Source organism: Oncorhynchus masou, chromosome 31 (assembly GCF_036934945.1).
Source record: "Oncorhynchus masou masou isolate Uvic2021 chromosome 31, UVic_Omas_1.1, whole genome shotgun sequence".
Classification (NCBI taxonomy): Eukaryota; Metazoa; Chordata; class Actinopteri; order Salmoniformes; family Salmonidae; genus Oncorhynchus; species Oncorhynchus masou.
The window spans coordinates 95614229-95626144 of record NC_088242.1 but is presented as its reverse complement, the minus strand read 5'-3'; the positions used below and the strand labels follow the sequence as shown (position 1 = coordinate 95626144).

Below are 11916 nucleotides of genomic sequence, written 5' to 3'. Positions count from 1 at the left end.
TGTGTTGTATTTTTTTTAACATTGGACTACTGTGATCAAGGCACGAGACCCTGGGCTCAATGGGTTCTCTAAATACCAAAAATAATTAGCTGGCTTCAGCTAATGGCTGGTCGTCATTAGTCAATAGTCAACTTACTCATGTCACACTAGTTTTTTTTTTTAACCACTTCAGAAGGTTCCATCCCAGGAAAAAATAATGTCCACAATCGTTGGAAGCGCCAGAGTATTTTGAAAGGAAAGGTCAAGACTTTAAAATCACCACTTCAGTTTATTCAATTGTCACATTTGTGAAAACATTAGTTTCAAACAGCAAGATTTAGTCAATGCACTACAAATAGCAACAGTAATATAAATGTACCTTTGTCCTCCTGGGAGTTCCCTTTGCTGTGGGCCTTATACATCTTCAACTCCTGTCCCATGCACTTCTTGCCGTTCAGCTCCAAGGCCGTCCTCCCCTGAGGCAAATTCTACGTAGCCAAACTTCCTGTTGCGCAAGACAATGTGCATTAGAAGACTGCATATAAAAACATCAATTAAGCTTCCTTGTCTTTTTTTAAGTGTGCCAGCGATTGAGGATAGGACCAGCAGACGATAACACACACTGGTACCGAAGACATAGCACTGGCTTTGTTCTACCTCCGTACAATCACACGTGAGTACTGCGCAACCACAGGTGTGCCAAGAAATGGAGGGAATCCTGGTCAATAAAGTCAACTACCCTCTCCCATCAAGAACACCAGTTGTGTCTGGCCAATTGAAAAGTAGGAACGACCAGAAGTCCTGAGTGGAGCATCATAACATAGGAATCCACCGTCACTTACTTTGAAGCGCCAAGTCTGACGTCCTGAACTTCAAGGTTCTTCTTTGAGAAGAAAGCTGCCAAGGCTTCTTTGATTTCAAAGTGTTTGTTTGAGTTCAGGTTGCCGCCTACAAGAACATATCTGAGGGGGGAAAACGAACAATTGGGTTATGTTTTAAACAATCGTCATGAACAGCAACCTACGAACACCGTCAGAATAACATGAAGGTGACATCAAAGGAATCAGTATTAACCTCTTACACTTATGGTGGCGCTATTTCATTTTTGGAAGAAAAACGTTCCCGTTTTAAACAAGATATTTTGTCACAAAAAGATGCTCGACTATGCATATAATTGCTACTGTTCGAAAGAAAACACTCTGACGTGTCCAGAAATACAAATATCTTCTCTGTGCGTGCCCTTTAACGTGAGCTTCAGGCAAAACCAAGATGACTTGGCATCCAGGAAATGACAAGGATTTTTGAGGCTCTGTCTTTCATGATCTCCTTATATGGCTGTGAACGCAAGAGGAATGAGTCTGCCCTTTCTGTCGTTTCCCCAAGGTGTCTGCAGCATTGTGACGTATTTGTAGGCAGATCGTTGGAAGATTGACCATAAGAGACCACATTTACCACGTGTCCGCCCGGTGTCCTGCGCCGAAATTGGTGCGCAAAAGTCACCTGCCAGTATTTTTCCATGGGGCACAGAGAGAGAAGCAAGCTTCCACGAACTGCATGTCAATGAAGAGATATGTGAAAAAACACCTTGAGGATTGATTCCAAACAACGTTTGCCATGTTTCGGTCGATATCATGTAGTTAATCCGGAAAAAGTTTTACGTTGTAGGTGACTGCATTTTCGGTTCGTTTCGGTAGCCAGGCGCAATGTAGAAAACGGAACGATTTCTCCTACACACAGACGCTTTCAGGAAACACTGCGCATTTGGTATGTGGCTGGGAGTCTCCTCATTGAAAACATCAGAAGCTCTTCAAAGGTAAATGATTTTATTTATTTGGTTATCTGGCTTTTGTGAAAATGTTGCGTGCTACATGCTACACAAAATGCTATGCTAGCTTTGCATACTCTTACACAAATTAGTCAATTTCTATGGTTCAAAAGCATATTTTGAAAATCTGAGATGACAGTGTTGTTAAGAAAAGGCTAAGCTTGAGAGCAAACGCATTATTTTAATTTTATTTGCGATTTTCAGAAATCGTTAACGTTGCGTTATGCTAATGAGCCTGAGGCTTAGTCACAATCCCGGATCCGGGATGGGGAGTTTCAAGAGGTTAACCCCTTGTTGTTCATCATGCGTATCATGGTTCAGTGTGGGAGCAGGTGTTGAAAGGGCTGAATATAAGGGCTCACCCATCACTTTCGGACTTAGCCTTCTTGGCAGGCGGGGGTCTCCTGTTGTCAGCCTTCCTCTTTGCAGGAGTTGCTGGGGTCTCTGTGGAACATAACAGCCTGCTTCGGACCCAAAAACCTTCAAATAACAGATGTGAGAGGGGAGCTTTTGTATAGACCAGCTCTGTACCTGACCATCTTTGAAATCTATGAAAGTTCTCCCGTAGATGTGCCAACACCAAAAGGTGGCGGCAGGGGCTAATGTCGTGTTCACCTGGACACTGAAATGTCCAACTTGATAACTAGTTGAATGTGACACGTTTACCTACACCATATTAGCAAGTTGGGACTTTTCAGAGTACTGACTAACATGTGAACGTGGTATAAGGGCAATAATACCCAGCTGTGATGACTGCCGGAGACCAAGCCACCCGTCACCAAATGAGTAATTAACCTTAATCAAAACATCACTTACCATCATCGTCGTCAGACTCCTCCTTAGCCTTGACCATGCCTGCTTTCTTTGCTGCGGGTGCCGGGCGGTATCCATCTGGAAGTCTGGAAGGCACGACAGATGGCTTTAGTCTCACAAGATCCAAACCATCAACTACAGACCATTTACTGACCAGGGGTTGGGCACATCAGATAAAAATAAGTAGTGACATCAAATACATTCAGTATTAAGTCCCTTGTTGTTCATCAAGTGTGCTTGTGCTCAGCCGACCTCCTATATCGATCTGCCAGTGTGGCCCGTACCACATTTAACTACCATCCTTTCGACCAATAGGCCCTACGTGTAACGCCCAAGATAGGCGGCAGCAGCGGGCCCCATCCTTACCCTCATCATCGTTGTCGTCAGACTCCTCCTTGCCTGCCGTGACCTTCAGCCTTCTTTGTGTGTGGGGGGGGAGGGGGTGCCTCCTCCTCAGATTCTTCATCTAAAGACAATAGAGTAACATTAAACATCAGCGTTTGCAGTCTCGTTGGTAAAACCACTTAAACACAAGGGCCCCAGTAGAATTAAACATTCTAAGGGTCTACCACCTTTAAAAGAAGGTACACTTGTCCAGTACCAAACTTGTGAAAATGGTGCATGTTTGTAGTAAAAAAAATAATAACAATTGGTGTTTCCAATGACATCGGTGTGCATTGAGTGATTGACCAAAAGCAAGTAGGCATTGCCTACAAACATCTTCCTCTGCTACGAAACATAGAAAGACACCATTCTTACATGTTGATGTGGTGCTGGAGATTAATATGTAGAGTTAAAAATAAATCCTTTAAAGGAATACTATACCCTTAAAAATCGTTCAAGAGTGTTGCATAGAGCCCATTTAATGAGGCCCCGTTTCATATTTGTAAGTGTACCAGCGATTGAGGATAGGACCAGCAGACGATAACACACACTGGTACCGAAGACATAGCACTGGCTGTGTTCTACCTCCGTACAATCACACGTGAGTACTGCGCAACTACAGGTGTGCCAAGAAATGGAGGGGATCCGGGTTACTAGTAGTCACGTAAATCGTTCAAACAAAAGACTTAAGTGTCCAACCCCCATTAATTGTCCCGACACTTTCACTGTGTATCCAATAGAAATATAAAAATTACATATGGGGCGATATTCATACCGTAAATCTGACTTCTGCATTGGCTGGAGCTTTTGTGGGTGTGGCTTTGGCCTTTTTTGGGTGGTGGTGGGGGCTTTCTCAGTCTTCCTCTGAAAGGGCAACAAGTGTAAGGGCAGTGTCATTTACTTAGCCAAAACTACAAGCATTGATGGTCAGTACAAGTAGCCTTAGCAAACAATCAAATTTCAATAAACAGAACCTTGAAGGGTAGTGTTTTAAACAGTTCCTTTGAAATGAACGCTGCCGATTGAGCGCTTAATTCATCATCTACCATTAATTAACTTTGTGGGGGAAAAGTACAGAAATTGATAAGGTTCTTACCCAAGTCATCCTCATTTTAAGTTGCATTCGGTGCTGGCTTGGCTGGTGCGACAGCCTTTGGTGGGGCCTGGAACATTGTTAACACATTAAAGTCATGGTGCGTCTATGAAGAGAAAGTGTCCACTTGAGGTTAGTCTTACCTCCTCCGCACTTTCCTCTTCCACGGCTTTAGATGTTGGGGCCTTTTCTTGGGGGTTAGCCTGTTTCTCTGGGTGGCTAATTTCAAATATTAAGGACGGAGTGGCAGCTTTGTTTAAAATAGCACATTTTTCTGCTTTACGTTTACCATTACCAGGGCAGACATGAGAATGAGATCCTGGGCGCAATTGGGTTATCCCTAACTATCTAAAAGAGTTACCTAGCTTCACCTAACGCTGGTCTTTATTAAGAGTTCCTCTTCAAATAAAATTAAGGGCCATAACGGGAAAAGAACAAATGATTAGTTGGAAAACTCCAGAGGATTATGCAAAGGAAAGGTCAAAAGACGTTTAAAATAAAAAAACAAATCGCCACTTCGGTTTATTCAATTATCACACTTGTGAAAACCTTTACATTTTTCAAACAGCAAGATTTAGTCAATGCACTACAAATATCATATGATACATTTTTCTTTGTATAACGTTATTCGAGGCCTCTAGTACCTCTTGACTTCTAAAGACATTGACTGCAACCCACCCAAAAACATGACAAAACACCGATTTACGAGACTCTAAACGCCCAACAGGCATGGGCTGATTTAATCTTCCATCCATTACAATATGCCTTGCACATTTTACCGTTATACAGTCTCACCTAGAGCAAACTAGAACAAAAACAAGGATATTAAAGGATACAGGACTTTCTTACAAAAAAGGTAAAATGAAAATACAAATTGTTGAATGTACAATATGTACCTGAACAAACAGGGCTTTTTTTCACAGCAAACAGGGTTGCCAGACATTCCATTAACTCTTTTGGGAGAAAAAAAAACAAACAAACTCATGTGGATGATGCAGGAAGGACAATTCAAAACTGACAGGCAGCTCTCAAGCTGAGAGGGTGAAAAGGTTGGTGCGAGGGGGGGGCGCTAGAGAGCCCATTACAGTTATATATCAATGAAGCTTTCTGGAATGTCCAAAAGGCTCTGCCAGCGTATGGGTACGGTGATGAAAACAGAGTCTTTTCAAAACAGTAAAATAAACAGGGATTTTAATCATCAAATTTGATCTTCTTGCCCTGGGGCTTGTCTCCGAATCCACCGCCTCTTCCACCTAGAAAAAAAAAAAAAGATGGTGTAGGTAAGTCATGGCCTGCTCCTTTGAACGAAGCACATTATCACGAGGGTCTAAGTTAGTAGACTGCTTCAGCAGTTCAATGGACCAGATCAGTACCTACTATCTATGAGATTCATCACAAGATATCAGAGTGAAAAGTATCCATCATCTCTGGTCTACGCAACACAAGAGCCAAACTCTGAACCTTTACCTCTGAATCCACCACGTCCGCCCCCGCGGTCACCTCCTCTGCCCCCCCGGAAGCCACCGCCACGTCCCCCCCTGCCGCCGCCGAAACCGCCGCCGCCACGTCCGAAACCACCGCCGCGACCTCCCCGGCCACCGCCGCCGAAGCCTCCGCGACCCCCACGGAATCCACCGCTGTCGCCCTTGGGCTTGGCGTAGTCCAGGTTCACGCTGCTGCCGTCAATTTCGCCGCCCTCCATGGCCTCTTTGGCCGCCTTACAGTCGCTCTCGCTGTCAAAGTCGACAAATCCAAAGCTGGAGGGGGAAGGAAGGAGACAAATGAAGGGAGGAAAGAGAAACGCACGTCTGCAGAAAGGAACAGGAAGTGGTTGATATCTCTTGCAAGCACAATTGATATGCAATGCAAATGCATTGTGGGCCTTCAGTAATAACTAGAGGCATATCGCTACCCTCTCATCATTTTTGTTTCACATCAGACATGGGCAAACTGCCACGGAGTTCAAGGTAGGTGCCTGTTTTGACTGTGATTTGGCTCTACTTCTCGTGCGAATCCATTCACTGTCACTGTGTGGGACAGGAGGAGCTCATGAGAAGAAGTCCCAAGGCTATATAGCAGTTACAACATCATTTACCATTTAGAATTTCCCGTGTCGCGGTCCGTCACCACTCTGGCCCCAGTGGCACTGTCGAAGGCGTCTCTGAGTGACTGGTCTGTGGTGTCTCCAGAAAGCCCTCTGACAAACAGGGTTTTTGTGGGACCTCCTGGCAACGAGGGAGAGAGAGAGAACTGATCAATGCTACATTTAAACAGACGTTCTTATCAGGAGCGACTTACTATTGATGCACACAGGTAGCTGGATGAGCCAACCACTCACACAGGAGACAAGCCAACTTCCTTTCTAACTGACAACAGTCTACACAACTAAAGAACGACAACAACAACGGGAGTAAAGTTTTAAAAAACCTACCGGAACCTCCTCTGCCTCCAGCGTCTCTGCCTCCACTGTTCTGGCTGTACTCTAGCCGGATTTGCCTGCCCTCAATCTCGGTTCCATTTAGGTTGTCCAGCGCCTCCTTGGCTGCCTCTGCACTCTCAAACTCCACAAAAGCAAACCTGCACAGGAGAGACAAATAGGTTCAGGAACATAAATCCTTATTGGGGAAGTGGGGGTGGGGGTTGATGAGACCTTAAAATTGTTTCACAGTAGACATGGGCAACACCTGTTGAGATTAGGGGGTGCCTGTTCAATTTGTGATTTGTCTCTACTTCTCGTGCGAATCCATACAACGCCACTGATCGGCAGAGAGGAGCTCATGAGAAGCCCTGGGGGGGGGGTTTAGTCTGACCCATCCCATGAGGTCACACCCAACAGAGCAGTAGGCACTGCCAGTTTACCAAAACAGTCAGGAAACTAGTGAAGCTGCAGGAAAACACCCCTCCACTCACCCTTTGGGCCTGCCGTTGTTCTGTGGTACCCTGATGGAAACAGCTCCCTCAAATGCACTCTGAAGGGAGTCTTCTGTAGCACTGTAGGACAGGTTGTTAACGATGAGGGTCTTGCTTTCAGCCGCTGCCTGAGCTAAGAGAAGGAACAAGAAGATTAGGGTGGATGTTGGCGTGCATCAGCATCACGGAAGTATACGTCGCATCAGACCAGTATTTCAGTACTTGACTATCTTTGAAATCGTCACAGAGTGTCAGGAAGAAAATAGTTCATCACGACCTGGTCCTGATTGAAGAACTAAAATGCCCCCTAGTCGGTGGTGCGTACCTGGTGGTCTGCCTCCCTTCTGGCTCTTGATACCCGTGTAGTCGACCATGATCGAGCGTCCCTGGACATCGGCACCCTGGGCTTCTGTTAGCATCTTGTCCGCAATGGCCTCAGTCTTGAACGCAATGTAGGCAATGCTGTGTGTGGTGGGGTGCAGCTTGGTTAAATTTACTATTATAAAAATCAGGCCTTTAAGATACAATATGCAAATGCATTAACAAGGAAACAAAGACAGGTCCTCACCCTCTATTGGAACCGTCCTGGCCTGGGGGTATCCTGATCTCAACAGCGTCCGCAAACACTTCCTTCAAGTCGTCTTCTGTGGCCGAGAAGGGCAGGTTTTTCACAAATAAGGTCCGCGCATCCCTATCTGTTAAACGAGATGGAGAGCATGAATATTCCCATTGTGATGGTACAGTACAGACCGCTTCATGTGTTTACAAAAAAAGAGAGGACGATGTGCACGAGTTGACAGGGGAGTTCTTAAAATACAGACAATGAGCATTCAGCTGCGCCCAAAATAGTTACTATGCAAAAGTTCAAACAAATACAATCTTAGCATCTGTTCAAGCAAGAATAGAAACAACTCTAAGTAACAAATGTAAATCTGGGCTGTTGAACAAGCACCGATCTCTATGACTGTCTGACTTCAGCCAAGAGCGCGAACCTGTCTGCAAGGAAACACCCCCCTACCTTTCTTCTCATCCTGGGAGTTTCCTTTGCTGCGGGCCTTATCCATCTTCAACTCCTGTCCCATGCACTTCTTGCCGTTCAGCTCCATGGCCGTCTGCATGTCCTCCGCTGTGGCAAATTCTACATAGCCAAATTTCCTGTTGCGCAAGACAATGTGCATTAGAAGACTGCATATAAAACATCAATTAAGCTTCCTTGTCTTTTTCAAGTGTGCCAGCGATTGAGGATAGGACCAGCAGACGATAACACACACTGGTACCGAAGACATAGCACTGGCTTTGTTCTACCTCCGTACAATCACACGTGAGTACTGCGCAACTACAGGTGTGCCAAGAAATGGAGGGAATCCTGGTCAATAAAGTCAACTACCCTCTCCCATCAAGAACACCAGTTGTGTCTGGCCAATTGAAAAGTAGGAACGACCAGAAGTCCTGAGTGGAGCATCAATAACATAGGAATCCACCGTCACTTACTTTGACGCGCCAAGTCTGACGTCCTGAACTTCAAGGTTCTTCTTTGAGAAGAAAGCTGCCAAGGCTTCTTTGATTTCATCAAAGTCCTTGTTTGAGTTCAGGTTGCCGATAAATAGACAGAACGTATCTGAGGGAGGAAAAACGATCAATTTGGTTACGCTTTAAAACGACCGTCATCAACGGCAACCTACGAACACCGTCAGAATAACATGAAGGTGACATCAAATGAATCAGTATTAAGTCCCTTGTTGTTCATCATGCGTATCATGGTTCAGTGTGGGAGCAGGTGTTGAAAGGGCTGAACCATCACTTACCATCACTTTCGGACTTGGCTTTCTTGGCAGGCGGGGTCTCCTTTTTGTTGTCGGCCTTCCTCTTTGCAGGAGTTGCTGGGGCCTCTGTGGAACAAAACAGCCTGCTTAGGACCCAAAAACCTTCAAATAACAGATGTGAGAGGGGAGCTTTTGTATAGACCAGCTCTGTGGAGGCAGGGGCTAATGTCGTGTTCACCTGGAAACTGAAATGTCCAACTTGACAACTGGTTGAATGTGACATGTTTGCCTACAACATATTAGCAAGTTGGTCATTTCAGAGTACCGACCAACATGTGAATGTGGCATAAGGACAATAATACCCAGCTGTGATGATTGCCCGTCACCAAATGGGCAATAGAAATAAACCTTAAATCAAAATATTACTTACCATCTTCATCATCGTCGTCATCATCATCTTCCTCGTCGTCGTCTTCTTCGTCATCATCTTCATCGTCGTCAGACTCCTCCTTAGCCTTGACCATGCCGGCTTTCTTTGCTGCGGGTGCCGGGGCGGTATCCATCTCCTCTTCCTCAGAGTCTGGAAGGCACGACAGATGGCTTTAGTCTCACAAGATCCAAACCATCAACTACAGACCATTTACTGACCAGGGGTTGGGCACATCAGATAAAAATAAGTAGTGACATCAAATACATTCAGTATTAAGTCCCTTGTTGTTCATCAAGTGTGCTTGTGCTCAGCCGACCTCCTATATCGATCTGCCAGTGTGGCCCGTACCACATTTAACTACCACCCATTTTTTCGACCAATAGGCCCTACGTGTAACGTCCAAGGAAGACAGCGAGACCCACCCTCATCATCATCGTCATCAGACTCCTCCTTGGCTGCAGTGACCTTCACCGAGGGCTTGGCAGCAGCCTTCTTTGGGGGTGGGGCCTCCTCCTCGGATTCTTCATCTACGGGCGAGAGTAACGTTAAACATCCTCATGTCCAACTTATTCGGTAAAACCGCCAAAGGTGCATCTAGAACTCAATTGGGCTTCAAGTGTGCCAGCGATTGAGGATAGGACCAGCAGACGATAACACACACTGGTACCGAAGACATAGCACTGGCTTTGTTCTACCTCCGTACAATCACACGTGAGTACTGCGCAACTACAGGTGTGCCAAGAAATGGAGGTGATCCGGGTTACTAGTAGTCAGTGAAATTGTTCAAGCCATAAACCACTGAGACCAGTGTAAAACCCTCATTAAATTGTCCTGACATTTTCACTTTGTATCCAATAGAAATATAAAAATTAGGTATGGGGAGATACTCATACCATCATCGTCATCATCATCATCTGACTCTTCTGTCTTAGCTGGAGCTTTCTTTGCGGGTGCGGCTTTGGCTGGGGCCTTTTTGGGTGGGGGGGCCTCCTCCTCAGACTCTTCCTCTGAAAGGGCAACAAGTGTCAGTGTAACTTCACAAACCAGAAACGTAAAGGGAAGTGTAAATAGCTCCTTTGAAACGAATGCTGCCGGCTGAGCGCCCGATTCAAATATTTCCCGTCAAATATCTCTATTGACGAAGTACAGAAATTGACAAGGTCCTTACCAGAGTCGTCATCCTCTTCACTTTCTGCTTTTTTTGCTGCTTTTCCATTCTTAGCTGCTTTCGGTGCCGGCTTGGCTGGTGTGACAGCCTTCTTTGCTACTGCTTTAGGTGGAGCCTGGAACATTTGAAAATAGTCAACACATTAAAAAACTGAGTTATTTTTCTGTAAGAGAGAATGTTACCACACGGAGTGGTTAGTTTTACCTCTTCCTCCTCTTCGCTCTCTTCTTCACTGGATTCCTCTTCCACCTCTTTAGGAGGTGGTGGGGCCTTTTTCTTGGGGTTAGCCTGTTTCTTCGCTGCCTGTGAAAATTGGAAACTTGGGTTAAGCACTATAAAAAAAGTTATGGACAAATCAAATCTAGGAATTGTTTAGTGGTTTTACTTGCTAGCCATGTACCTGAACGCAAAAGCGACTTGCTATGAACATATGGGCAAAAATATTTATTAGTACAGCCAGTAACTAACCTATTTAATTTGAAGCAACGTCGAGCGAATGTGACAAACCAGACTTGCTTGTAACTTGCCGACTTTTGGGCTCGCACCTCGTGTGGGGCATTTGGGGGCTGGCGCACAACCCACGTGGAGAGCACAAGTACGGCGCTAGCTAGCTGCTAATGTTAATTATTTGTTAGTTTTGTTGTACACCAAATTAGCCTGTCTCGAAGTATTGTCGCCACGTTTAACTAGCAATATGCCCGGTTGAAGAAACATTCAGCTCATAAATAACGAACATGGTACACGACAGACCTCAAAACATTAGCGCTAGGAAGCTAGTTAGCATTAGCTAGCTAAACCAGCACATTGCCTACGGAAGTCAAAATCCAACTTCTTAGATTGAACTAATAAAATGTCATAACGCCATACAAAAAAAACATCAACCATCAAAATTACAGAAATAAGTTGTTAACTAGTGAACGTACGAGCGAGCCAGGGTACGAAAGAGCACGCTTGATTCGCGAACGCGCATGTATGGCCATTTTAGGCAGAACTGTAAGAACAGAGAAAACATGGCTGATCAAATCTGGGTCGAGATATACGTTAACTGCTTAACCTCCAATAAAAAAAAATAAAGGCCACAAAACGATTGTATCAGACTTAACACCAACTAAATAAATATATATATATTTTTGTAGCTAAGTAGTAGAATGAAATGGGCAAGCCAACATTAATGCGTGTCTCTGCCATTTTCTAATGTCGGGCTGTCGTTTATTGCAAGAGAGGATACTTCATTTTGGATGTAAAAAAATAAAACACCCGCATTGACAAACCACACGATTTAAGTAACGGAACATAAGAGTATACAAAGTTGTCTTACCTTAGCTAATTTCACCATGGTTGTGTTGCGTTTGGACGATTTTGGACGTGTAGAATGTTAAAGCTCAACAAAAAAAGGATTAATGTTCGCTGCACGTGGCCCAACCTACTCTTTCGAACACCGAGGAAGAAAGACAGATACGTAGAGAGACGCGCGGGTTACTTTCCTGCTCTGCGCGTACACTGTACCCCGCCCACATTACAAATCTCCTCCACTCACAGAGCAAACATTTG

General features: G+C 44.9%; 2 protein-coding genes and 9 non-coding genes across 17 annotated transcripts; all 11 read right to left on the bottom strand.

Moving 5' to 3' along the window:
• Positions 1 to 248: 248 nt before the first annotated feature.
• LOC135524792 (nucleolin-like) lies at positions 249 to 4521 on the bottom strand. Of its 7 annotated transcripts, none has more exons than XR_010453022.1 (6): positions 4098 to 4521; positions 3777 to 3865; positions 2984 to 3083; positions 2621 to 2703; positions 822 to 2284; positions 249 to 484 (listed from the first exon to the last, which is right to left on the bottom strand). XR_010453022.1 is itself a non-coding variant. In XM_064952614.1 (5 exons), exons 2-5 carry the CDS (start codon positions 2655 to 2657, stop codon positions 394 to 396), a joined length of 330 nt encoding a protein of 109 aa, XP_064808686.1. In that variant the 5' UTR covers positions 2658 to 2703; positions 2984 to 3726; the 3' UTR covers positions 249 to 393. The 7 variants fall into 7 exon arrangements, 2 of the variants coding, with proteins under 2 accessions (XP_064808686.1, XP_064808685.1); XR_010453024.1 differs by lacking the exons at positions 3777 to 3865; positions 4098 to 4521 and adding an exon at positions 3443 to 3755 and having other exon boundaries at positions 822 to 941; positions 2167 to 2248; XR_010453023.1 differs by lacking the exons at positions 3777 to 3865; positions 4098 to 4521 and adding an exon at positions 3443 to 3752 and having other exon boundaries at positions 822 to 941; positions 2167 to 2284.
• Positions 556 to 692, bottom strand: LOC135525389 (small nucleolar RNA SNORA57). The gene has a single exon (XR_010453157.1). It is a non-coding gene; the product is annotated as a small nucleolar RNA SNORA57 (small nucleolar RNA).
• Positions 2782 to 2855, bottom strand: LOC135525384 (small nucleolar RNA SNORD82). The gene has a single exon (XR_010453152.1). It is a non-coding gene; the product is annotated as a small nucleolar RNA SNORD82 (small nucleolar RNA).
• Positions 3506 to 3642, bottom strand: LOC135525391 (small nucleolar RNA SNORA57). Its single transcript, XR_010453159.1, has one exon. It is a non-coding gene; the product is annotated as a small nucleolar RNA SNORA57 (small nucleolar RNA).
• A 70-nt stretch (positions 4522 to 4591) lies between the features above and the next one.
• On the bottom strand, positions 4592 to 11828 carry ncl (nucleolin). Its single transcript, XM_064952609.1, has 16 exons — positions 11684 to 11828; positions 10570 to 10668; positions 10366 to 10480; positions 10091 to 10204; positions 9620 to 9724; positions 9198 to 9347; positions 8810 to 8893; positions 8496 to 8622; positions 8023 to 8159; positions 7573 to 7699; positions 7330 to 7466; positions 7005 to 7137; positions 6526 to 6671; positions 6190 to 6319; positions 5562 to 5851; positions 4592 to 5347 (listed from the first exon to the last, which is right to left on the bottom strand). The coding sequence occupies exons 1-16, from the start codon at positions 11699 to 11701 to the stop codon at positions 5286 to 5288; spliced, it is 1974 nt and encodes a 657-aa protein (XP_064808681.1). The 5' UTR covers positions 11702 to 11828; the 3' UTR covers positions 4592 to 5285.
• On the bottom strand, positions 6018 to 6153 carry LOC135525382 (small nucleolar RNA SNORA75). Its single transcript, XR_010453150.1, has one exon. It is a non-coding gene; the product is annotated as a small nucleolar RNA SNORA75 (small nucleolar RNA).
• Positions 6750 to 6881, bottom strand: LOC135525381 (small nucleolar RNA SNORA75). Its single transcript, XR_010453149.1, has one exon. It is a non-coding gene; the product is annotated as a small nucleolar RNA SNORA75 (small nucleolar RNA).
• LOC135525388 (small nucleolar RNA SNORA57) lies at positions 8229 to 8365 on the bottom strand. The gene has a single exon (XR_010453156.1). It is a non-coding gene; the product is annotated as a small nucleolar RNA SNORA57 (small nucleolar RNA).
• LOC135525385 (small nucleolar RNA SNORD82) lies at positions 8689 to 8761 on the bottom strand. The gene has a single exon (XR_010453153.1). It is a non-coding gene; the product is annotated as a small nucleolar RNA SNORD82 (small nucleolar RNA).
• On the bottom strand, positions 9426 to 9499 carry LOC135525383 (small nucleolar RNA SNORD82). Its single transcript, XR_010453151.1, has one exon. It is a non-coding gene; the product is annotated as a small nucleolar RNA SNORD82 (small nucleolar RNA).
• Positions 9812 to 9948, bottom strand: LOC135525387 (small nucleolar RNA SNORA57). The gene has a single exon (XR_010453155.1). It is a non-coding gene; the product is annotated as a small nucleolar RNA SNORA57 (small nucleolar RNA).
• Positions 11829 to 11916: the final 88 nt, after the last annotated feature.

Excerpts from the sequence above, each read along its gene's own strand:
- LOC135524792 (XM_064952613.1), bottom strand. The coding sequence starts at position 2,657 with ATGGTCAAGGCTAAGGAGGAGTCTGACGACGATGATG. Across the intron at positions 2,285-2,620 it reads GGAGTCTGACGACGATGATG|GTTTTTGGGTCCGAAGCAGG; the intron begins GTAAGTGATGTT and ends TGTTATTTGAAG. Across the intron at positions 485-821 it reads GTCAGACTTGGCGCTTCAAA|GAAGTTTGGCTACGTAGAAT; the intron begins GTAAGTGACGGT and ends CTTGCGCAACAG.
- ncl (XM_064952609.1), bottom strand. Across the intron at positions 10,481-10,569 it reads AGAGCGAAGAGGAGGAAGAG|GCTCCACCTAAAGCAGTAGC; the intron begins GTAAAACTAACC and ends CAAATGTTCCAG. Across the intron at positions 9,348-9,619 it reads TGATGACGATGATGATGAGG|ACTCTGAGGAAGAGGAGATG; the intron begins GTGGGTCTCGCT and ends CGTGCCTTCCAG.